The sequence below is a fragment of the Anolis sagrei genome, chromosome 6 (assembly GCF_037176765.1).
Source record: "Anolis sagrei isolate rAnoSag1 chromosome 6, rAnoSag1.mat, whole genome shotgun sequence".
Classification (NCBI taxonomy): domain Eukaryota; kingdom Metazoa; phylum Chordata; class Lepidosauria; order Squamata; family Dactyloidae; genus Anolis; species Anolis sagrei.
The window spans coordinates 6,416,062-6,441,296 of NC_090026.1; the positions used below are offsets into that span (position 1 = coordinate 6,416,062).

At 43.2% G+C, this 25,235-nt stretch overlaps 1 protein-coding gene across 1 annotated transcript; it reads right to left on the minus strand.

Annotated features, from left to right (window-relative positions):
- Nucleotides 1-9,728: 9,728 nt before the first annotated feature.
- RNF227 (ring finger protein 227) lies at nt 9,729-21,486 on the minus strand. Its single transcript, XM_060779918.2, has 2 exons — nt 20,412-21,486; nt 9,729-11,091 (listed from the first exon to the last, which is right to left on the minus strand). The coding sequence occupies exons 1-2, from the start codon at nt 21,484-21,486 to the stop codon at nt 11,039-11,041; spliced, it is 1,128 nt and encodes a 375-aa protein (XP_060635901.2). The 3' UTR covers nt 9,729-11,038.
- Nucleotides 21,487-25,235: the final 3,749 nt, after the last annotated feature.

Below are 25,235 nucleotides of genomic sequence, written 5' to 3' on the forward strand. Positions count from 1 at the left end.
GATTCGTGTTTGGGCAATTCTGCTATATTTGGTGGTCCCCATGTAGACTTGATATAAGATCGATGGTTGGCATCCTTGAAGTGACTGGATTGATCTTGAAGGAGCTGGGGGTGGTGACGGCCGACAGGGAGCTCTGGCGTGGGCTGGTCCATGAGGTCACGAAGAGTCGGAAAGGACTGAATGAATGAACAACAACAAATGTAGACTTGTCCACAGCTGCATGATACACGGTAGACTCCTGCAGAGGTGAGAGGACCCATCTTGTCCTTTGCTGAATGTAGCATTGGTTGGATTTTCTTAGTGGGTCTGTAGATAGATTGTATATTATGTTTCCTCGTGCGGTCAGTGGTTCCCTTGATGTATGGCAAGAACACTTTTCCTCTGGGTGGATCTTTGTCGACACTCTTGGCATGTTCTCGGTCTTGCAGCTCTTCTGATGTCAACATCAGGAGAGAATGCTTCTAGAACATGGCCATATAGCCCAAAAAACCTACAACACAGTGATTCCAGCCATGAAAGCCTTTGACAGTATAGAAAAATAATTGTTTGGTTGAGTCTCACCTTTCTCATTTTAAATCATATAAAACATCGTAAAACAGGTGCAAAGCTATGAAACAGTAGCTATGAATCTTGCGCTCCTTTTAGTTGGAATGCTTCAATTGCTTCAATTGGCATCCATTCTACTTTTTGTAATTTGTGTTCTCAGTGAGTGAGACATACACAGCTGTGTTGGTGGATGGACCGCTGGCATTAAATTTAAATTCACTCAGGAGTGATTCCTTCTGCCAGAGTGGTACAGATGTAACAGGACTTTCAGGCCCAAAGAAATGTTAAGATTGGATACAAACATCCATTTTTCTAGTGCAAAAATCAGTGTTGTAGTAGAGCCTGTAAGTAACGTTGCAAACAGTAGTATGGGCGCCAGAAAAAGGGGTACTCGTGAGCAGGAATCGGATGAGAAACAACAGAGGAAAAGGATCCGCGATATACTTATGGTACCCACTGATGAGGACTCATTTGAGGGGTTTTCTGGGGACGAAGGGTCCATGAGTGAAGGAGAGGAAGGAGATACAATGGATGGGAATAGGAGAACAAAGAGGGTTACTCAGGAGCTGGAATCGGATGAGGAGCGACAGAGGAAGAGGATCCGGGATATACTTACTGCTCCTACAGATGAAGAATCATTCATTGGTTTCTCTGGGGGTGATGGGTTCGGGAGTGATGAAGATGGAGATGACACATTGGACTGGACTAAGGTAAAAGAGGTACAAGCTGTATGTGCAGAGCCGACGTCTAGTGATACATTTGTAGGGTTCTCTGGTAATGAGGACCAGAAATCAGGGAATACATCTGAGTCTTTGGGGGACTTAAGTCTTGACAGAAGATGGAGAAGTTGGAGAGATGGGAGTAGGAATTCACGTGTGGAATCAAGAACAGTTGCAAGAGATAACAATGGGGCGGAGGTCAGCTCATCTTCTGATAATGATGTATAAGATAAAAGTAGGCTCTGAAATGGGGAATCTTTGCAGAAGGCAAAGTGTTGATATACCTTCGTGCATTGGATACTGTCTGGACTTGTCGCTGCCTGTTCCGTGTTGGGATCAGCAGGTTGCTGCTCCTGTTTGTGTGTGCTTCGACTCGGCTTGGATTCTCGTGAGTGTGGATTTCCCCCTTCCTTGACCTTGGACTGGTTTGACTACGACGCTGCTTCCATGGACTTTGGAAATTCGCTACTTCGGATTCTGCTTGCTATGACCCTGGACTTCGATTGGCTACGCTTTCTTTCCTGCGGCTTCTCTGTTTTGTTAACCATTTGCATGCTGTGCTGTTTTGTGTGGCTTTTGGAAGTACTTTGTTTAATCCAGTTCTTTTCTCCGGATAATTTGGATTATAACGTGGTTTTTACCTTTGAGTTTTGACCAGAGACATTGAGTTAAGTATCTCTGAGACTTTTTCCTTTGTTTCATAAACTTTGTTTTGGAATTAACTCTGACTCTGGCCCTTTAAGGCATCTGTGTTCCCACAATCAGACTCTTTTATTATGACCCCTGAATTATGGCTAGCAATATCAACCAGGACTGAAAAAGGATATCTAAATTTGCAGATGAGTTCACAGCGAATACAGACGCAATGTCATTGGAAGGGATAAGCTAAACATGGTTTTAAGGCACGATGTTGACTGATCTAACTAACCTTTGTCACTCGTGATGCCAGGCAAGGCCCTCGCAGCATCTGATTCTGCGGCAAAATATCCTTGACAATGTCAGCTATGTTAAGGGAATATTATGAGCATATTTATGGAACACCCTCCAAACCAAAGTGCTGTTCCAGCAGTCACTGGCCAATCCCTCTCCAATGCCAGAGATACAGCTTAATGGTGTAACATTAGAAAATGTTGACCATTTCCGCTCCCTTGGCAGCCACCTCTCCACCAAAGTCAACATCGACACCGAAATACAACACCGCCTGAGCTCTGCGAGTGCAGCATTTTTCTGAATGCAGCAGAGAGTGTTTGAGGACCGGGACATCTGTAGGGAGACCAAGGTGCTTACTTATAAAGCTATTGTCCTCCCAACTCTGCTCTATGCCTGCAAAACGTGGACTGTCTACAGACATCACATGCAACTCCTGGAACAATTCCATCAGCGCTACCCCTGGAAAATCCTGCAAATCTTTTGGGAAGACAAGCAGACAAATGTCAGTGTGCTGGAAGAAGCAAAGACCACCAGCACTGAAGCGGTGGTCCTCCGCCATCAACTCCGCTGGACCAGCCACGTTGTCCGGATGCCCGACCACCGTCTCCCAAAGCAGTTGCTCTACTCCGCACTCAAGAACGGAAAACTGAATGTTGGTGGTCAGGGAAAGAAATTTAAAATGGGCTCAAAGCCAACCTTAAAAACTCTGGCATAGACACTGAGAACTGGGAAGCCCTGGCCCTTGAGCACTCCCACTGGAGGTCTGCTGTGACCAGCAGTGCTGCAGAATTTGAAAAGGCACAAATGGAGGGTGAAAGAGAGAAACGTGCCAAGAGGAAGGCGCATCAAGCCAACCCCAACCTAGACCGCCTTCCACCTGGAAACCAATGCCTTCACTGTGGGAGAAGATGCAGGTCAAGAATAGGGTTCCACAGTCACCTATGGACCCACTGCCAGGATACTACACTTGGATCATCCTCGGACTACGAGGGATCCCGTAAGTAAGTAAGTAAGTAAGTAAGTAAGTAAGTAAGAGCACCCTCCATGTGCAATGGGATGTTTAGAAAATACAAGAGGACCAACTCTAAGCACTTGGGGGAAAATGATCTGCAGATTTCATTTAGAAGGAAATCAAAATCCATAGGCTTTTTGAACTGGATGCTGCACAACGCCAAAGGAAAAGGAAGACGTACCACCAAGAAACACATGGGTTTTTAGCAAAGTGGATGGTGGACATTCTTTTTGAGGCTGAGGAGAGAAGGAAATAAGAATATTCTGCTTTTGGGGTCAAACGCAAAGCATCTAGTGGAAACGGGAAGTGGGTTTTTGTTGTTGTTGTTGTTTATTTGTTCAGTCGCATCCAATTCCTCATGATGTCATGGACCGGGCCATGCCGGAGCTCCCTGTCAGCCATGGCCACCCCCAGCTCCTTCAGAGTCAAGCCAGTCACTTCAAGGATCCCATCCATCCGCCTTGTCCTTGGTTGGCCCCTCTTCCTTTTTCCTTCCATTTTCTCCAGGATAATTGTCTTCTCTAAGCTTTCCTGTCTTCTCATGATGTGGCCAAAGGACTTCATCTTTGCCACATCTAATATCCTTCCCTCCAGTGAGCAGTCGAGCATTATTTCCTGGAGGATGGACTGGTTGGATCTTCTCGTTGTCCAAGGCACTCAGAATTTTCCTCCAACACCACAGTTCAAAAGCACCTCTCTTCCTTCACTCAGCCTTCCTTATGGTGAAGTGGGGTTTATGTAGCAGGAAAACCTCCTACCAGTAGATGTCAGCAAAACCTTAAGGGAAACTGTTTTATTTTCTTTCATCTTGTTTCAGACAGGCGAGAGCAGAATAACACCTGCACAGCTATAGGAGTAGGTACCTCCATCTATCATTTCATTTCCCTGAAAATGACTGAGTTGGGTGTAGCACCAAAGGTCTTGAAGACTTGGCTTTCTCAGCATTTCTTTGTTATGTGGTCATAGTCCCCTGAACACTATAGACCAGCGCTGCTAGCACATAATTTGGAAACTGCTGCTGCTGGGAAAGGCATTCAGTACCATGTCAGCTGGGAGGTTCTGATAGTTGTCATCAAAAGCAGCTTTCTTCTTCATGGTATCTCTGAATCACACAATTGGGTATTCTGCACAGGTGTAGAGCACTGTTTGAAACCTAGAGTCACTAGGCAGAAAAAGTTTTGGCAGTAACATCGTCCACTATCCATCCATCCATCCATCCATCCATCCATCCATCCATCCATCCATCCATCCATCTATCTATCTATCTATCTATCTATCTATCTATCTATCTATCATGTCAGGAGCAACCAGACATTTGTATTACATTTTTAACAAAACAAACAAACAGACAAAACAAAAAGTTTGCATGCTTGGTAGTTGATTAAATGTCCTTTGACCAGTCTCTGGCCACTTGGAGTGCCTCTGGTGTTGCGCAAGAAGGTCCTCCATGGTGCATGTGGCAGGGCTCAGGGTGCATTGTAGTAGGTGGTCAGTGGTTTGCTCTTCTCCACACTCACATGTTGTGGATTCCACTTTGTAGCCCCATTTTTTTAAGGTTGGCTCTGCATCCCGTGGTGCCAGAGTGCAGTCTGTTCATCTCCTTCCAAGTCGCCCATTTTTCTGTGTGCCCAGAGGGGAGTCTCTCAGTTGGTATCAGCCATTGGTTGAGGTTCTGGGTTTGAGCCTGCCACTTTTGGACTCTCGCTTGCTGAGGTGTTCCAGCAAGTGTCTCTGTAGATCTTAGAAAACTATTTCTTGATTTAAGTTGTTGACATGTTGGCTGATACCCAAACAGGGGGTGAGCTGGAGATGTCACTGCCTTGGTCCTTTCACTATTGACTGCTACTTCCCGGTGGATGTCAGGTGGTGCAATACCAGCTAAGCAGTGTAATTTCTCCAATGGTGTAGGGTGCAGACACCCCGTGATAATGCGGCATGTCTCATTAAGAGCCACATCCACTGTTTTAGTGTGGTGAGATGTGTTCCACACTGGGCATGCCTACTCAGCAGCAGAGTAGCATAGCGCAAGGGCAGATGTCTTCACTGTGTCTGGTTGTGATCCCCAGGTTGTGCCAGTCAGTTTTCATATGATATTGTTTCTAGCACCCACCTTTTGCTTGATGTTCAGGCAGTGCTTCTTGTAGGTCAGAGCACGGTCCAGAGTGACTCCTCCCAGGTATTTGGGTGCGCTGCAATGCTCCAGTGGGATTCCTTCCCAGGCAATCCTTAGAGCTCAGGATGCTTGTCTGTTCTTAAGGTGAAAAGCACATGTCTGTGTTTTAGATGTATTAGGGATCAGCTGGTTTTCCCTGTAATAGGCAGTTAGAGCACCTAGAGCTTCGGAAAGCTTCTGTTTTATTGTCTCAAAGCTCCCTGCTTGAGCAGTAATGGCATGATCATCAGCATAGATAAAACTCTCTGTCCCTTCTGGCAGTGGCTGGTCAGTTCTTTCACGTGGCAGGGTGAACCTTTTATTTTTGTATCGCACTGCTGCCATCAATAAATATGTGATGCACTCTCTGGTCTCATGGCCTGGCTGAAGGGATCTCTTGTTTGCTTATCTAACTAAAAATGCAAAGTGGTCAGGAAGGGGACAGGCTGGTACTCTGAGCAAAATAGGACACTAAGGAGCAAAGGATTGTTTTCTTCTTCTTTTAAAACTCAAGCTGGAAGTTATACATGGAGAGGGAGAGTTTGTTTGGAGGTGATACAATTACTTAGTTCATTTGTATCATTCTTATGGTAAAGCATAGTGGTTACATAGGATCAATAGTTTGCTGCTTAGAGAACAATGTTTCAATATGGGTTTCTCTCAATCTATTCTAGTGCCTGGGGGAATCTTTTGTTGAGAGGTGATTAGCTGTCCTTGATTGTTTCCTCTCTGTTGTTGTGCTGTTGTAATTTTAGAGTTTTTTTAATACTGGTAGCCAGATGTTGTTCATTTGCATGGTTTCCTCCTTTCTGTTGAAATTGTCCACATCATTTTTCAAAATTTTATTTTGTGCAACTTTACAAAAGCATATTCATGTATACCAGTGGTTCTCCACTTGTGGGTACCCAGGTGTTTTGGACTACAACTCCCAGAAATTCCAGCCAGTTTACCAGCTGTTAGGATTTCTGGGATTTGAAGGCCAAAACATCTGTGGACCCACAGGTTGAGAAACTGATGTATACCTTGAAAAATTGGATTTGAAGCTTGGTCGTTGTGTTCTGTGGTTCATTCCACAGTCTTTCATTGGGAGTGTTTACATAAGTCTTCTTATCGGTGGGTTGTTGTAGGTTTTTCCGGGCTATATGGCCATGTTCTGGAGGCAATTTTTCTCCTGACGTTTCGCCTGCATCTATGGCAAGCATCCTCAGAGGTAGTGAGGTCTGTTGGAAGTAGGAAAATGGGTTTGTATATCTGTGGAATGACCAGGGTGAGACAAAGGACCCCTGTCTGCTGGGGCTAGCTATGAATGTTTCAGCTGATCACCTTGATTTGCATTCAATGGCTTGGAAGTGCCTGGGGGAAATCTTTTGTTGAGAGTGATTTTATGTGCCTGTTTGTTTCCCCTCTGTTGTTTTGCTGTTGTAATTTTTGCCAAACTGCCATAGAGCCAGTCTTCTTATCATTCGTACATCATTCACAGCGAATAAACCTGATGGTCTGTTGTGTCATAACCCCCACCTCCAATTACTTCTGCTTGCAAGTTACCCAATTGTGTGATTCAGAGACCACGAAGGAGAACAGGTAGCTTACCTGAAACTGTATTTCTTCAAGTGGTAAGCAGCCAGTCCTTATCAAACTTAGCACCTGAAATATTGGGTTAAGAATGCCAAGATAAATCCTATTTCAGGTGCTTAATTCTTAGAAAGTTCTTTACAGACCAGACAAAATATGTATTGGGTTGTTGTAGGTTTTTTCGGGCTATATGGCCATGGTCTAGAGGCATTCTCTCCTGACGTTTCGCCTGCATCTATGGCAAGCATCCTCAGAGGTAGTGAGGTCTATACATACTAAATTCTTCCACCTTGGTCTTTATGTCGAATTTGGGAAGCTGCCCTGATCCCGCATTTGCCTGAGGAGGTTTCAGTGATCTACAGAATCCTGTGCCACCTGGCAGATTTTAAAATTAAAGCATCAGAATCTTTGTGCAGTCACAGAATTTAAGTAGGAGCTCAAGCCAGCCTTTGCTAATTGTAATACGACAGTTTGCTAGAGTCCATTGATGTTCAAGTTTCCTTGTTGGAGGCTACGTTGTCCCTCAAGAGCTGGAGCTGGCAATAATATCTCCAGTCCCATTTGCCTTGCCCTGGCCTCTCCTTGTAGAAGGATGTGGCATTCCTCCCAACATTTTCTCTTAATTGTCACTATTGATCTCTACCCTTTGGAAAAGTACTTCCAACGTATTATTTGAACCACTACAACCACTAAAAAGGTACTCAGTAAGTAGCCTACATTGACTGGCAGCAGCTCCTCAGAGGTTGGCTTCTCAACGGGTGGCAAGGCTAGTCACAAGACGCTTTTCCTCAAGGAGGTATCCAGCTGGATTTCTGGAATTAAATACCTTGGCCACCGAAAGCTTTAGTCACATCCCTCCACACTGATTGTTCTGCATTGTTAGCTGCAGGCAAAGGTGGACCATCAGTGAGTCACATGGATGACACCCACACAGTCCATTAGAAGCATCCTTTGTCCCAAGTCATCAGAGGGAGGCAGGTTCATAGTCCTTAAGTGATGATCAAACAGGATATGATTGATGAAATGCTGGCATTGTTTGCCTTGAGGGAAACAGGACCCCAAGATGAGGCAGCTGTGCCACATGGGTGAGAACAACTCACAAGAGTCAGCCAGAGGGAGAAACTGGAGGCTGAAGGCAGTCTCAATGCTATCACACCAAGGAAGTGCTGCTGGGCAATAGCTGATCTGCCTGATGCCACCACCATCACATGCTCTCAGATACCAACAAGGAATCATTTGTATCCCAGATGTGAACAGGTCCCTTCCCAATTTAAAATATTCCATTTGGGTTCCATCTTCTCTCACATTTAGATTTAATAAAATCATTCTATGTATTGTCGAAGGCTTTCATGGCTGGAATCACTAGGTTCTTGTGGGTTTTTTCGGGCTATAGGGCCATGTTCTAGCGGCATTTCTCCTGACGTTTCGCCTGCATCTATGGCAAGCATCCTTAGAGGTAGTGAGGTCTGTTGGAATTAGGACAATGGGTTTATATATCTGGAATGGCTGGGGTGGGGCAAAGAGCTCTTCTCTGCTGGAGCTAGGTGTGAACGTTTCAACTGACCACCTTCATTAGCATTTGAAGGCCTGGCTGAGCCTGGGAAAATCTTTTGTTGAGAGGTGTTAAGATGTGCCTGGTTGTTTCCTCTCTGCTGTTTTGCTGTTGTAATTTTAGAGTTTTAAATACTGGTAGCCAGATTTTGTTCATTTTCATGGTCTCCTCCTTTCTGTTGAAATTGTCCACATGCTTGTGAATTTCAATAGCTTCTCTGTGTAGTCTGACATGGTGGTTGTTGGTGTGGTCCAGCATTTCTGTGTTTTCAAATAATATGCTGTGTCCAGGCTGGTTCATCAGGTGCTCTGCTATGGCTGACTTCTCTGGTTGAAGTAGTCTGCAGTGCCTTTCATGTTCCTTGATGCGTGTCTGGGCGCTGCGTTTGGTGGTCCCTATGTAGACTTGTCCACAGGTGCATGGTATACGGTAGACTCCTGCAGAGTCTACCGTATAGCTACCAGTATTAAAAAACTCTAAAATTACAACAGCAAAACAGCAGTGAGGAAACAACCAGGCACATCTTAACACCTCTCAGCAATACGGGGATCGAGGTGAGAGCCCATCTGTCAGCTCCAGCTTCTTATGCAGGGACATGAGAGAAGTCTCCCACAGGATGGTAAAACATCTGGGCGTCCCCTGGACAATGTCCTTGCAGGCAGCCAATTCTCTCACACCAGAAGCGACTTGCAGTTTCTCAAGTTGGTCATGACATGGAAAAAAGTAAGCAGGATTTTCAGGCACATATGCAAGGCTTCAATGACACTGCAAAGGAACCCCTTCCTCCATGGAAACCCAACTGGATAGAGGAGGGAGAATGACACTATTTCATCTCATCCATCAGGCTGTTTCGGTAGAACCAAGCTGTACTGTCTTAGAACTATTCTGCTAAAACTACAAAAGCCCCTCTTTCCATGCTTGTCATGAAAAATGGTACAAGTTGATTTAGAATCACGACATATGTTTTTAACACGACTGTCGAAGGCTTTTATGGCCGGAATCACTGGGTTGTTGTAGGTTTTTTCGGGCTATATGGCCATGCTTTAGAGTATCCTCACTACCTCTGAGGATACTTGCCATAGATGCAGGCAAAACGTCAGGAGAAAATGCCTCTAGAACATGGCGATATAGCCCGAAAAAACCTACAACAACCCATTTAACACGACTCTTGGTATCCTTTTTTTAACAGGATGCCACACTTCCTTTTACCTAATGTGTTTGGATGGAATAAAGGCCAAAGTAGTATTACAAATCTCAAGTTTTTATTAAAATTCAAATAAGTTACAATAGCAAAAACACTTAAGACATTTGAGCAAGAATTAAATACGGAATTGTTATGTAGTCCAAGTATATTTCACAGAAATGTTTATCAAAACAAGAACCATAATTGAAAACACGTTCTTTCTGGCAACAAAACACTATTCAGGAAGATCCAACTATCCTTCACAAACACCTTGATTGTAAGATTTTGAAAATAGGGGAGAGTCTGTAAACACATTTCTTCATTTGTAACAAAGCAGGGAAAGAAAAGGGCATCTTGGCCACCAAATCAACACCTCGGAAAGCTATAGAACTCCTTTTTGTGCCAGAAATAAAACCTTCTGGCTGGGCTTGAATATCAATCCCAAGAAGACAAGAGGTTAGCAATGAAACATCTCTTGTCTCTTCCTAGTGCACCCAATTAATAAGCAAAGAAGGCAAAATGTGTGAGACAATCACCCCATCTAAACAGGAACTGCCTCTATTTTATTTCAAGCTTTAAATACCCCTCCTAAATAAACAATATGAAACACCATGCTTCTCCATCTTGTTTGCCTTCTCAATGAAGTGGACGAAAGAAGAATGTAAAACATTATTTTCTCTCAAGGCAGAGGTAAAGAAAACAGGATATTCACACAAATAAGGACTTGAGGAAACTACTTCTATCTTTCTTCCTCCCTACAGCCAGAAATATAAGTTCACTAGATTTAAACATACAAAGCAGGTCAATTTCAGATGCTTTTTCAGATATTTATAAACAGGGGAGGGGACAGAATTAAAAAATGGCATATAAATACACAGGACAAACTATATGCGAAGTAGTAATAGAAAAATACTCTTGATTCTTCTTGAAAGAGAAATCAACTAGTATCTCATGTGACTGGACATAATGCATTAGCCTTTCCTCCTCTTCATGTTTCATAAATACATAGGACAAACTGTCTGCAAGGAAATAGAAATATTCTTGATTCTTCTTGAAAGAGAAGTCAGCTGGCATCCCATATGACTGGTCATGATGCATTAGCCTTTCCTCCTCTTTCTGTTTCGTCTCCCAACTCCTGCTGCATTTCACATCTCAGAAAATGATGGACCAGGGATGAATGAGACTCTTTCACGTGTGGCAACCAGACAATCAGAGGGTCATCAACCTTTGTCATCCTCCAGATGTTGCAGGGAAGGAACACCCTGGGAGTAGCCGAGGCCCAGCTTCGCCAAAACTTGTAAATGGCAAGGAGGTGACATTCTCCTGAGGCAGCATGTCATCAGCTTGGTTGCGTCAAGCCTTCCACATTCCTTCAGATGATGTAGCAAGTCATGAGCACCAAGTCCTTCACGTCAGGCCCGTAGGCTGGAGGGGAGGAAGAGGGACGGATATGAACAACAGGCAAGCATGACCCCATTTTGCATTCAAATATTCAAAATGCTAATTCCATCTCAAGTGCCACTCTTGTTACAGACTCTCACCTCCCAGGAACCAGACATTAAAGCGGGAATGTATTTTATCTAAATGTCTGTAAACCAGAACACCTAATCTCCTCCTACAGAAACAAGGCAGGTGCACTATAATAATGGGCTCAGTTCCACAAAATCCAGTCCCACTGTAATACAGCCATGGGGCTCTCACTTTCAAGGAATCTGGCTACCCACACCTCCCTGCATTCTAAAGACAGAAATAAGCAAAAGAGATGAATGAACACAATCTTGAAGGAGTAAAATGTGGAGGCAGCAGAGGAACAATCGGCATCTATTTCGGACTCATTGGGATTTCCCTGCCTCTCTTTAAAGCACCATCAGAGCTTGCATGGTGCAGTAGTTCAAAAATAAGCCTGGAACCTGGGAAAATCCAGCTCTAAGTCTCCACTGAGCATTTCAACTTAGTTTGGTGACCTGTTGAGCCAGTTAGTCCGTCTCAACCTGGCCTGCCTCACAGAGAAATTGCAAAGGTGGGAACAAATTCATGTTGATTGCTTTGGCCTATTTGGCAAAAAGGCAAGAGTACGACACGTGCTAACCATCAGTAAACGCCTCTAGGAAAGAATGTCAGATACGAACTACTCTCATGAAGTTGATGGCTTTGTTTTCTTTGATGCTCCACTTAACGTTTAAAAGGGTTTGATGCACTGTCATCTATAAAAGGTGTTCAACAAATACGAGTTGGGTATTAATGAAAGCAGCTAACATTTCATTAAGCTGGAAAAGATACAGGGGAGGATATTTATTTGTTTCATCTCAAAAGCATTGCAAAAATTAGTATAAAAACTGATAAAAATAGAAGGAGCACAAGCGGCTAAATATCTTTTGACCAAAAACAGGCAACAGCAATGGCATTGTCTGTAGCCTCCAACAATTCTTCCTCTCTACATGAGGCAGGGCATAGTGGACAAGCATACAGATGCGGAGTTATCTGTTCTGCTCCACATTCATACAAGATGTGGGATTATTTTAGGTCGTGACATTTTGCCAGGTTGTCTTCCATCTGAACATGAGGAAGAACTTCCTGACTGTGAGAGCCGTTCAGCAGTGGAACTCTCTGCCCCGAGTGTGGTGGAACCTCCTTCTTTGGAAGCTTTTAAACAGAGGCTGGATGGCCATCTGTCAGAGGTGATTTGAATGCAATATTTCTGCTTCTTGGCAGGGGGTTGGACTGGATGGCACATGAGGTCTCTTCCAACTCTTTGATTCTATGATTCTATGTTATGTGAATTTGATCTGCTCACTCCACTTCTGAGTCTGTTCAGGGATTTCCAAGTGGCCCATTCTTGGTTTGCCCCTGGGGGGGGGGGGCATCCAGTTGGGACTTCCTGGGTTTAGCTGCCCAGAGGGATACCCTTGCAGGGGAGGTTAATTATACTAACGCGCTTGACTTTAACCATCAACTTCTTTTTGTGTTCTTCATGACTCCCCCAAAGCTATAGCCCCCTTTGAAAATGACAGTGATTTGCCACCAAATCACAAAATTACTCCCCAAACACAGTAGTTTAGGTTTTTCCATTCTTCCACGAACCTGCAACCCTGGGAGTAAATATGCCCTTCAAAGCCCCCCAAGTGATTTCGTGCTGCTTCCGAGTCACTGAAGATGTTTGAATGCATCTCAGAATGGGGCAATGTAGGGGCCTAAATAAGCTTCCGTTCTGGCTGAGTGGCTTACTCGTTTCCAGCATCACTTTGTAAAGCATGTGCAATCCTGGACAGATAACAGCAGCACAAAAGGAAGAAGCCATCTCTCAATGGCCCGCTCCATCCTGTCCATCCTGCTTTGTTCTTTTGCCTGGAGCATGGACAGATTTCACAAGCTGTACGCCAAGGACACCCAACACAACCACAACAAACACATACAAGCATCACTCTCATTACTTCAAATCAGTTCTGACTCATGGCAGTCCTAGCACAAGGTTTTTTCAGAGCCAGTTTTACTCAAAAGAGACCATGTCTTCCTCTGAGGCAGAGAATATGACTTGCCCAGAGTCACCCAGTTGGTTTTATGTCTGAATTTGACCTGTCTTCCAAAGCCCTAGTCCAAAACTCAGACTACACCACCACAGTGACCAGGGCCGTAGCCAGAAAAAAAAATTCGGGGAGGGTTGACAATTTCGGGGGGGGGGGGGGGTTGAAATTTTTGGGGGGGGGGGTTGAAAATTTTGGGGAGAGTTGAAAATTTCGGGGGGGGGGGGGGGGTTGAAACCTGCCTCCTAGCTCACGCTGAAGCAAAGAGCACAGCAGGGGGCAGAACAACCTTCAATAGCCTGGAGCTCTGCCCCTGTCAACCACCTCCACCAAGTCTGGCCTCCTTAATGAGAGCATTCAACACCCCTCGCCCTCCCAACTTGGTTGCTTCACTACATCGGCTATTGCTGCAAGTAATGACAGTGTGAATAAATTGTCAATATTTGCTTGAGATAGTGCTTACAGTTCTGGAGGGACTCTTAATTTTTTGCATCTCATAGACTTAGCATGGAGATTTGGTTAACCAGTTAAAATTCATGAGTAAACCAGGTTTGTACCCCTAAAACCACCCCCTTGCTACAGGCCTGACAGTGACCCATGACCAATGCAAGGAAATGAGAATCTTTTCTGGATATTTAACTGTGTTTCTGTTCCACTTAAAGTTAAAAGTCCTGAGGTACAGCAGGCCTACTTATTACATGATTGATTTGAATACCATTTTGTTTACATCCAAAGAATTTTGAATGGTATAGAATACTTCTAAAGGTCTGGCAATTTCTAGAGAAGCATTCTTCCTAGGCTTCTTGTGCAATTCTATGGTCAACTTCTTCAAGATTGTGATAGAGACTAAAGGTAACATTTCTCTAGGAATCAATAGGCTCTCCAAAGCACTTCTGTGGTATGCATTGGTTAAAAGCTCAAGACATCATTCATTTCAGGTAGAAAAGTTTATCACAAAATTGTATCACACACAGGGTTTGGGAATCAATCTTTCATGAATACACAGGCCTATATTATATAAAAAAAATGTAAACTGACAAAAGCATTATGCCAGGACAGGGTAATCTCATACCAGGGATCAATAAGACCTTCCAGGAGTTCCTCAGATGGATCTTTCCTCCATAAGACCTTCACTGTCTGGTTTCCTATTTTTTTTACACTGGTTTCTTTTTATTCCTTGAGAGGCCAAATCAGAGATGGGCAAACTTTGGCCCTCCGGTTTTAGACGTTAACACCCACAATTCCTAACAGCCCACCGGATGTTAGGAATTGTGGGAGTCGCAGTCCAAAACACCTGGAGGGCCAAAGTTTGCCCATGCCTGGGTTAAAATGACTATCCTAAGTTAAAATTAAATTTGCTGGAAGAAACACTAACAACCTTAGATATGCAGATGATACCACTTTGATGGCCAAAAGCGAGGAGAAGCTGAGGTGCCTTCTAACCAAGGTGAAAGAAGCAAGTGCAAAAGCTGGGTTGCAGTTAAACATCCAAAAAAACCAAGATGATGGCAATCAGACTGATTGAGAACTGGCAAATAGAGGGAGAAAATGTGGAGGCAGATTTTGCATTTCTAGGTGCAAAGATGACTGCAGACGCAGACTGTAGCTAGGAAATCAGAAGACGTTTACTTCTTGGGAAGAGAGCAATGACCAATCTCAATAAACTAGTGAAGAGTAGAAACATCACACTGGCAACGAAGATCCGAATAGTTAAAGCAATGGTATTCCCTGTAGTAACCAATGGATGCGAGTGCTGGACTATAAGGAAGGCTGAGCGAAGGAAGATAGACGCTTTTGAACTGTGGTGTTGGAGGAAAGTTCTGGGAGTGCCTTGGACCGCGAGAAGATCCAACCAGGAAATAAAGTCCGACTGCTCATTGGAGGAAAGGATATTAGAAGCAAAGTTGAAGTACTTTGGCCACATCATGAGAAGACAGGAAAGCTTGGAGAAGACAATGATGCTGGGGAAAATTGAAGGAAAAAGGAAGAGGGGCCGACCAAGGGCAAGAGGGATGGATGGATGGGATCCTTGAAGTGACCGGCTTGACCTTGAAGAAGCTGGGGGTGGTAACGGCCGACAGGGAGCTCTGGCATGGGATGATCCATGAGGTCACGAAGAGTCAGAAACGACTGAACGAACAAATAACAACAAGATGATTTAGTAGCATTAAACACATTATGTTAATACACACTGGCATTTTAGGTCCAACCAGGATTCGAATATCACCATGTTGAGAACTACTCTGAAAGTGAATGTGGTCTGGGGGCTTAAAAGCTACTTCACTCCAGGCATAAACCTTTGTCCACTACGGCCAAGTGCATCAAGTCTTAACTATTCCACCTTCATCAATACAAAGAAGTGGACAAAAATAAATATTTCTTATTCATCACCAGAATTCATATGGAGACTTCTAATTCTGGGAAACAGAAGTTAACACATCTGCAACATTCAGCTGAAGGCTGCTATCATGTTACTAAGTAGGAGAGAAAGCAGACCCAGGTGTATTTGGACAGTGACTAAAAATGCCCAAAAACATCAATGGAGCCTGATGCACACTAGGACACATGTCGTTTTCAGAATCAAACCTACTTTGACGGTTCAGCGCCAGGCTATTTGGCTGACCGCATCCCCTTGTACGAACCTGGCAAGCCCTGAGATCTTCAAGAGAGGCCCTTCTCTCAGTCCGACCTCCATCTCAATCTCATTTGGTGAGAACGAGAGCAGGCCTTCCCTCTGTCCTTTCGGCAGCAGGCTAAAACCGATAAAGCCCTATAAGATTTGGGTCCTGCTATTTACATGACCGCATCTCTCCTTATGAATCTGTTTGGGCTCTAAGATCAGTCGGAGAGGCCCTCCTCTCGATCCCACTTCCCTCACAAGCGAGGTTGGTGGAGACGAGGGAGAGCGCCATCCGGGTATGCCCTTCCTGATTTTAGAATGCCCTCACTACGGAAATTAGACAAGCACCTACCCTCATTCATAACTTTTGTTGAAAACCTGGCTATTTAAGCAGGCTTTTGGTAATGGCTAAGTGTATCAACCACACTATCGGACAGGACCTTAAAGGGTGATTAGAATTACAATTTATAATGCTGGATACCCTGATCATAGGAACTGGCTGATTTTAAGCAGTATGTATGTGTATACTTACACAGTTTTTAGTGGGCTAAATAGTCTTTAAAAATATTTATGTTTACACTACTGTGCTATTTTGTTGTATAAATTGATGTGATTATTGTCTATGTTATATTTATTTATTTACTTTGTTTATATACTGCCTTTCTCACCCCTGGGGGGACCCAAGGTAGTTTACAACAAACTAATGACAAATTCAATACCAACATAAAGTACACAAATAAATCATAATAACTAATGACTACATATAACTATGAACTTACTGTAATCGTTGTACGCTGCCCTGAATCCCTTTGGGGAATGTATTATATTGTAATACAATATTATGATCCATATTATATGTATATACAATAGATTATAATTATTAGCATAGCACAGTATTACTATATTGTACTATGCCACTACACTGTAATATTAGCAATATGTCTTACATGCCCTGCGGAAAGCTGGTAAGTCCCGCAAGGCACGGACTTCAGGTGGCAGAGTATTCCAGAGCGATGGTGCCACTGCTGTCAAGGCTCTGCGCCTGGTTGCTGTTAAACGCAAGGTCTTGACACTGGGAATTTCCAATAGATCTCAGAACGGAGGGATCTCTGGGGTTGGTAGGGGGTGAGGCGGTCCCTCAGATATATTGGCCCCAGACCATGCAAGGCCTTAAAGGTGATTACCATCACTTTGAAAGTGATCCGGTGCTCAATTGGTAACCAATGCAGCTGCAGTAAGATTGGTGTTATGTGGCATCTCATCGGAATTCCCGCAAGAAGCTAAGCAGCTGCATTTAGTACCAACTTGAGCTTCCGGATCACCGACAGAGGAATTGATATGTGATTGTCTGTGTTATATTTATACATAATATATAGGCTGAGCGAAGGAAGAGATGCTTTTGAATTGTGGTGTTGGAGGAAAGTTCTGAGAGTGCCTTGGACTGCCAGAAAATCCAACCACTCCATACTTCAGGAAATAAAGCCCGACTGCTCATTGGACGGAAGGATAGTAGAGGCAAATATGAAGTATTTTGGCCACATCATGAGAAGAAAGGAAAGCTTAGAAAAGACAATGATGCTGGGGAAAATGGAAGGAAAAAGGAAGAGGGGCCGACCAAGGGCAAGATGGATGGATGGCATCCTTGAAGAGACTGGATTGACCTGGGGGTGGTGACGGCCAACAGCAAGCTCTGGCGTGGGATGGTCCATGAGGTCACGAAGAGTCGGAAACGACTGAACGAATGAACAACACCATTCTGTACTATATCATTATATTGTAGTGTTATTAGTTATATTACATGTAATATAAAATATATTATTATAATGTTGTATTATTATATTGTATTACATCATAATATTATAAATATTATATGTATACACAATATATTATATTGCATTATATTATATTATATTTATAGTAGCATGGCTCAGGAGACTAATGTGAGCAATTTTGAGTCTCCTTATGGAGAGAAAAAGCAGGATATAATAAGTAAACATCATAATATATTGCAATATTATTATTACATGTAATACAAGATATATAATTATAGTATTATAAATATTATATGACTATAATATTATATTATTAGTATGGCACAGGAGAGCAATGTGAGCCACTTTGAGTCTCCTTATGGAGGGAAAAAGCAGGATATAATAAGCAAACATAATGATATATTGTAATATTATTAGTAATAGTACATGCAATATAAAATATATAATTATATTACTGTATTATTATTAGTATTATATTGTATTACATTATAATATTATAAATATTATATGAATATACAATATATTATATTAGTATGACACAGGAGACCTATGTGAGCTGCTTTCAGTTAGAGACAAAAAGCAGGATATAATAAGCAAACATCGTAATATATTGCAATATTATTATTAATATTATATGTAATACAAAATATATAATTATATTATAAATATTACATTACATTACATTATGTGCATGGCACAGGAGAGCAATGTGAGCTTTCAGTCAGAGAGAAAAAGCAGAATATAATAAGCAAACATCATAATATATTGCAATATTATTATTAATATTACATGTAATATGAAATATATATATTATAAATATTATATGACATTATATGACATTATATGACATTATATTATATTATATTATATTATATGCATGGCACAGGAGAGCAATGTGAGCCGCTTTGAGTCTCCTTATGGAGAGAAAAAGCGGGATATAATAAGTAAACATCATAATATATTGTAATATTATTTGTAATAGTACATGTAATATAAAATATATAATTATAATATTATAAATATTATGGGAAGATATATATATATATATATATATATATATAATTAGCATGGCACAGGAGACCAATGTGAGCGGCTTTGAGTTTCCTTATGGAGAGAAAAAGCAGGATATAATCAGTAAACATCATAATATATTGTATTATTATTAGTAATATTACATGTAATATTAAAATATATAATTATAATACTGTATTATTAGTAGTATTATATTGTATTACATTATAAATATTTTATGAAAATACAATATATTATATTATTAGCATGGCACAGGAGAGCAATGTGAGCGGGATATAATCAGTAAACATCATAATATATTGTAATATTATTAGTAATGTTATATGTACTATAAATATATATAATTGTAATACTGTATTATTAGTATTATATTGTATTACATTATATTATAAATATTAAATGAATATACAATATATTATATTATTAGCATGGCATAGGAGACAAATGTGAGATGCTTTGAGTAACCTTACGGAGAGAAAAAGCAGGATATAATAATTAACCATCATAATATATTGTAATATTATTAGTAATATTATATGTAATATAAAAGTAATTATATTATAGATATGATATTATATTAGCATGGCACAGACCAATGTGAGCCGCTTTGAGACTCCTTATGGAAAGAAAAAGCGGGATATAATCAGTAAACATCATAATATATTCATAGAATCATAGAATCAAAGAGTTGGAAGAGACCTCCTGGGCCATCCAGTCCAACCCCATTCTGCCAAGAAGCAGGAATATTGCATTCAAATCACCCCTGACAGATGCCCATCCAGCCTCTGTTTAAAAGCTTCCAAAGAAGGAATATTATTAAGTGTAATATTACTAATAATGTAACATTATTAGTAATATTACCTGTACTATAAAATATATAATTATAATATTGTATTATTATTAGTATTCCATTTTATTACATTATAATACTATAAATATATGAATATACAATACATTATATTATTAGCATGGCTCAGGAGACCAATGTGAGCCGCTTTGAGACTCCTTATGGAGAGAAAAAGCAGGATATAATAAGCAAACATAATGATATATTGTAATATTATTAGTAATATTAGTAATATTAATATCAATTAGTAATATTACATGTAATATAAAATATAATTTCAATATTGCATTATTATTAGCAGTACTATATTGTATTACATTATAATATTACAAATATTATATAAATATACAATATATTATATTATTAGCATGGCACAGGAGACCAATGTGAGCCGCTCTGGAGAGAATACAGCGGGATATAATAAGCAAACATAATGATATATTGTAATATTATTAGTAATGTTACATGTAATATAAATATATATAATAATAATATTGTATTTTTAGTACTATTGTATTGCATTATAATAATATAAATATTGTATAAATATACAATATATTATATTGTTAGCATGGCACAGGAGGCAAATGTGAACCGCTTTGGGTCTCTTTATGGAGAGAAAAAGCAGGATATAATAAACATCATAATATATTGAAATATTATCAGTAATATTAATATTAATGAGTAATATTACTAATTATTATTAGTAATATTACATGTAATATTAAATATAATTATAATATTGTATTATTATTAGTAGTGTTATATTGTATTACATTATAATATAACATTTTATGAAAATACAATGTATTATATTATGAGCATGGCACAGGAGACCAATGTGAGCCGCTTTGGAGAGAATAAAGCGGGATATAATAAGTAAACATGATAATAAGTAGTATGAAGTGAGACATACAAGGTGGGGAGGGAGAGGTAGAGGGAGGGCCACTCACGGTTGATAGGCTCCGCCCTCCTCCATCGCCCCGCCTCCAGAGAGCTCCTCCGGCCACGCCCCCTCCAGCTCTGCGCATGCGCCCGGCTGCCTCCCTTGACGAGCTTCTTGAGGGCCCTCCAAAGCCGCCATTGCCCCTCCTCCTCAGCGTCGCCATCCTCTTCTTCTTTCTCCTCAGCGGCCTCGGCCTCTCTCTCGGCCTCCTCTTCGCTGCCGCTTCTTCGCGCCTCTTCCTGCTCCTGGCGGCGGGCGACGCGGTGCCAGAGCTCGGCGTCGATGGGCGGGAGGACGAGGCGCCTCCTCCCGGCGCCGCTGCCTCTCCTCACGCCGGCCACCAGCGGGTGGCTGCGCTCCCTCAGGTGGGTGACGGCCCGGCAGTAGGGGCACGTGACCTTCTCCCACCAGCCCTCGCGCGCCAGCTGGCACACGCACGCGCTGCAGATCACGTGCCGGCAGCGCGAGGGCTTCCACGAGCCGCGCCCGCCCCCGAGGCGCCGGGGCGCGCGCCCGCAGCGGTCGTAAGGCATGCAGCAGATGCCGCAGACAAGCTCCTCCTCCTCCGCTTCCGAGGCCACGCCCCCTTGTCTAGGCTCCTCCTCTTTCTCCTCCGAGGCCACGCCTCCAAGGCCAAGCTCCTCCTCCGAGGCCACGCCTCCTCGGCTATACTCTTCTTTCCACTCCGAGGCCGTGCCTCCCTGGCCAAGCTCCTCCTCTTTCTCCTCCGAAGCCACGCCTCCAAGGTTACGCTCCTCCTCTTTCCAGTCCGAGGCCACGCCTCCGAGGCCACGCTCCTCCGAGGCCACGCCTCCCTGGCCAGGCTCCTCCTCTTTCTCCGAGGCCACGCCTCCTCGGCTACGCTCATTCTCATTGGCCACACCTCCTCGGCTAAGCTCCTTCTCCGAGGCCACGCCTCCCTGGCCAGGCTCCTCCTCTTTCCAATCCGAGGCCACGCCTCTCTTGCCAAGCTCCTCCTCTTTTTCCTCAGAGGCCACGCCTCCTCGGCTACGATCCTCCTCTTTCTCCTTGGCCACGCCTCCTCGGGTACGCTCCTCCTCTTGCTCCTCCTCCAGCGTCATCTTTGCCCCCGCCCGTCCGCGAGGCGAGACTTTACTGAGCGCCTCATGCTGGCGCCTTATTTATATATCTTCCAATCGCCACGCCCATCTTCAGCTTCTAGCCAATCGGGAGCTTTTGAGGGGAATGACACAATAGGGCACGCCCCTCTCACGCTGAAGTAGAAGCAAGTGGGAGGGGAGTTGGCCACGCCTATCTTCTGAATCTCCCCAATCGGGAGCTTTTGAGGTAATGAGACACCAGGCCACGCCCCCCTCACGCTGAAGTAGAAGCAAGTGGGAGGGGAGTTAGGCCACGCCTATCTTCTGCTTCTCGCCAATAGGGAGATTTTGAGGTAATGAGACAACAGGCCACGCCCCCCTCACGCTGAAGTAGAAGCAAGTGGGAGGGGAATAGGCCACGTCTATCTTCTGCTTCTAGCCAATCGGGAGCTGTTGAGGGGAATGAGATAACAGGCCACGCCCCCCTCACGCTGAAGTAGAAGCAAGTGGGAGGGGAATAGGCCACGTCTATCTTCTACTTCTAGCCAATCGGGAGCTTTTGAGATAATGAGACAACAGGCCACGCCTCCCTCAAGGGGGAGTAGGAGAAGGATGAAGGCGATTTAGGCCACGCCCATCTTCCGCATCTCGCCAATCGGGAGCTTTTGAAGGGATGAGACATCAGGCCACGCTTCTCGTGCGGAAGCAAAGCCAGAGGGAGGGGGAGTTAGGCCACGCCCATCTTGCGCAGCTCACCAATCAGGAGCGTTTGAGGGAATGGGAAAACAGGCCACGCCCCTCTCAAGCTAGGAGAGGGAGATGAGACTTGATGACATCATCTTTATCAACTTTAACAGGTTTATTTATTTCTCGTGTCAGGGCAGCCAGTCAATTATATTACATTTCTAACAGAACAAAGCAAACAAACAGAGAAAATACAAAATGTGTGAGTTTGGTAGTTGGTTAAATGTCCTTTGAGGAGTATCTGGCCACTTGGAGTGCCTCTGGTGTTGCTGCAAGAAGGTCCTCCATTGTGCATGTGGCAGGGCTCAGGTGGCATCGCAGCAGGTGGTCAGTGGTTTGCTCTTCTCCACACTCACATGTCGTGGATTCCACTTTGTGGCCCCATTTCTCGAGGTTGACTCTGCATCTTGTGGTGCCAGAGCGCAGTCTGTTCAGCGCCTTCCAAGTCGCCCAGTCTTCTGTGTGCCCAGGAGGGAGTCTCTCATTTGATATCAGCCATTGGTTGAGGTTCTGGGTTTGAGCCTGCCACTTTTGGACTCTCGCTTGCTGAGGTGTTCCAGCGAGTGTCTCCGTAGATCTTAGAAAACTATTTCTAGATTTAAGTCGTTGACGTGCTGGCTGATACCCAAACGGGATGAGCTGGAGATGTCACTGCCTTGTCATTTCACTATTGGCTGCTACTTCCCGGCGGATGTCAGGTTGTGCAACACCGGCTAAGCAGTGTAATTTCTCCAGTGGTGTAGGGCGCAGGCAGCCCGTGATAATGCGGCATGTCTCATTAAGAGCCACATCCACTGTTTTAGCGTGGTGAGATGTGTTCCACACTGGGCATGCATACTCAGCAGCAGAGTAGCACAGCGCAAGGGCAGATGTCTTCACTGTATCTGGTTGTGATCCCCAGGTTGTGCCAGTCAGCTTTCGTATGATATTGTTTCTAGCACCCACTTTTTGTTTGATGTTCAGGCAGTGCTTCTTGTAGGTCAGAGCATGGTCCAGAGTTACTCCCAGGTATTTGGGTGCGCTGCAATGCTCCAGTGGGATTCCTTCCCAGGTCATCCTCAGAGCTCAGGATGCTTGTCTGTTCTTAAGGCACATGTCTGTGTTTTAGATGGGTTGGGGATCAGCTGGTTTTCCCTCTAATAGGCAGTAAGAGCACCTAGAGCTTTGGAGAGCTTCTGTTCAACCATCTCAAAGCTCCCTGCTTGAGCAGTAATGGCACAATCATCAGCATAAATGAAACTCTCTGTCCCATCTATGCTGATGATCGTGCCATTACCGCTCAAGCAGGGAGCTTTGAGATGGTTGAACAAAAGCTCTCCAAAGCTCTAGGTGCTCTTGGGGATATTTTTTTCTCCCATTCTAGGAGAAAGGATGGGTATAAATCAACTCAATGAATAACATAAATACATATTTATTTATTAGTGTTGTATTCTGCATTTCTCCCCAATATGGGACCCAATCAGAGAATGTTTATTTATTTCTAATGTTTATTATTATTATTATTATTATTATTTGTTATTTACCTGTCAGAACATATCCTCCCCTATGAACCACCAAGATTACTAAGGTCGTCTGGAGGGGCCCTGCTCTCGATCCCACCGGCCTCGCAGGCGCGGCTGGTGGGGACGAGAGACAGGGCCTTCTCGGTGGTGGCCCCTCAACTCTGGAACTCCTTTCCACTGGAGATCAGAACTGCCCCTTCGGATCTTAACGTTCAGGAAACAGGTGAAAACCTGGCTTTGGGGATTGGCGTTCGACGAATGAGCCATGATCCTGTGTTATGGATGGATGACGATGAATAATGACTTTGATGACGACTGACCGCTGTAATCATATGATTGTATTTTTGCCATTTTAATTGTTTCAATGTTTTAATGTTTTAGTGTGATTTAGAAATATGATATTTTAATGACGGTCTGTAATATTGATGTTGGAAACCGGCCCGAGTCCCTCGAATGGAGGTGAGAAGACCGGTATACAAAACTACCAAATAAATAAATAAATATGTATTATAATATGTGTTATCATATATGTTATAATGTATTATAAAGTATATTATTATTATTATTTTTTACTAATATTATTATTTTGATTTTTTCTCTTAAAAAAGTCAAAATTGCTATGGTAAAAATATACAATTTAAAACTGAAAAAAATAATGTTTATTATTATTATTATTATTATTATTATTATTATATTTCTTATTGTTGTTCATTCGTTCAGTCATCTCCGACTCTTCGTGACTTCATGGACCAGCCCACGCCAGAGCTCCCTGTCGGCCGTCACCACCCCCAGCTCCTTCAAGGTCAATCCAGTCACTTCAATTATATTTCTACCTCTCTCTATTTCTCCTAATGGTGTCTCAAAGCAGCTTAACACATCTTACCACACTAAAACAGTGGATGTGGCTCTTAATGAGACATGACGCATTATTATTATTATTTATTATTAACTTTATTTGTACCCCGCTAGCATCTCCCGAAGGACTCGATGCGGCTTACACAGGCCGAAGCCTCAAAACACAATACAATAGAGAACATAACACAACAATAGCAAAGCAAATCAAAACAATAAGCAAAATAACGACAATGGCAGTACATCAAGACATTATTAAAAACTGGTTCGGCCAGCGCACTGGGGTACAAGGGTTAAAAGTGCTGGAATGGCAGGAGGCACGTAGGATTAAAAGTGCGGTGTGCAGCGACGATTAGTTATGCTAAGGTGCTACTAGGACTTGGGGTGGGGATTCCTAGTCTGAGAAGGCACAACGGAACAGCCAAGTTTTTAAATTCCTTCTGAAACCGGCTAGAGTAGGGGCCTGTCTGAGATCTTTTGGGAGGGCGTTCCAAAGTCGGGGGGCCGCCACAGAAAAGGCCCTGTCCCGTGTCCCCACCAAGCGCGCTTGCGACGTAGGTGGAATCACGAGCAGGGCCTCTCCAGATGACCGGAGCGAGCGTGTGGGTTCGTAGATGGTGATGCGGTCACGCAGGTAGGGTGGTCCCAAACCGTTTAGGGCTTTGTAGGTGA

Excerpts from the sequence above, each read along its gene's own strand:
- RNF227 (XM_060779918.2), bottom strand. The coding sequence starts at position 21,486 with ATGACGCTGGAGGAGGAGCAAGAGGAGGAGCGTACCCGAGGAGGCGTG. Across the intron at positions 11,092-20,411 it reads GAGGGCGGAGCCTATCAACC|CCTACGGGCCTGACGTGAAG; the intron begins GTGAGTGGCCCT and ends CCTCCCCTCCAG.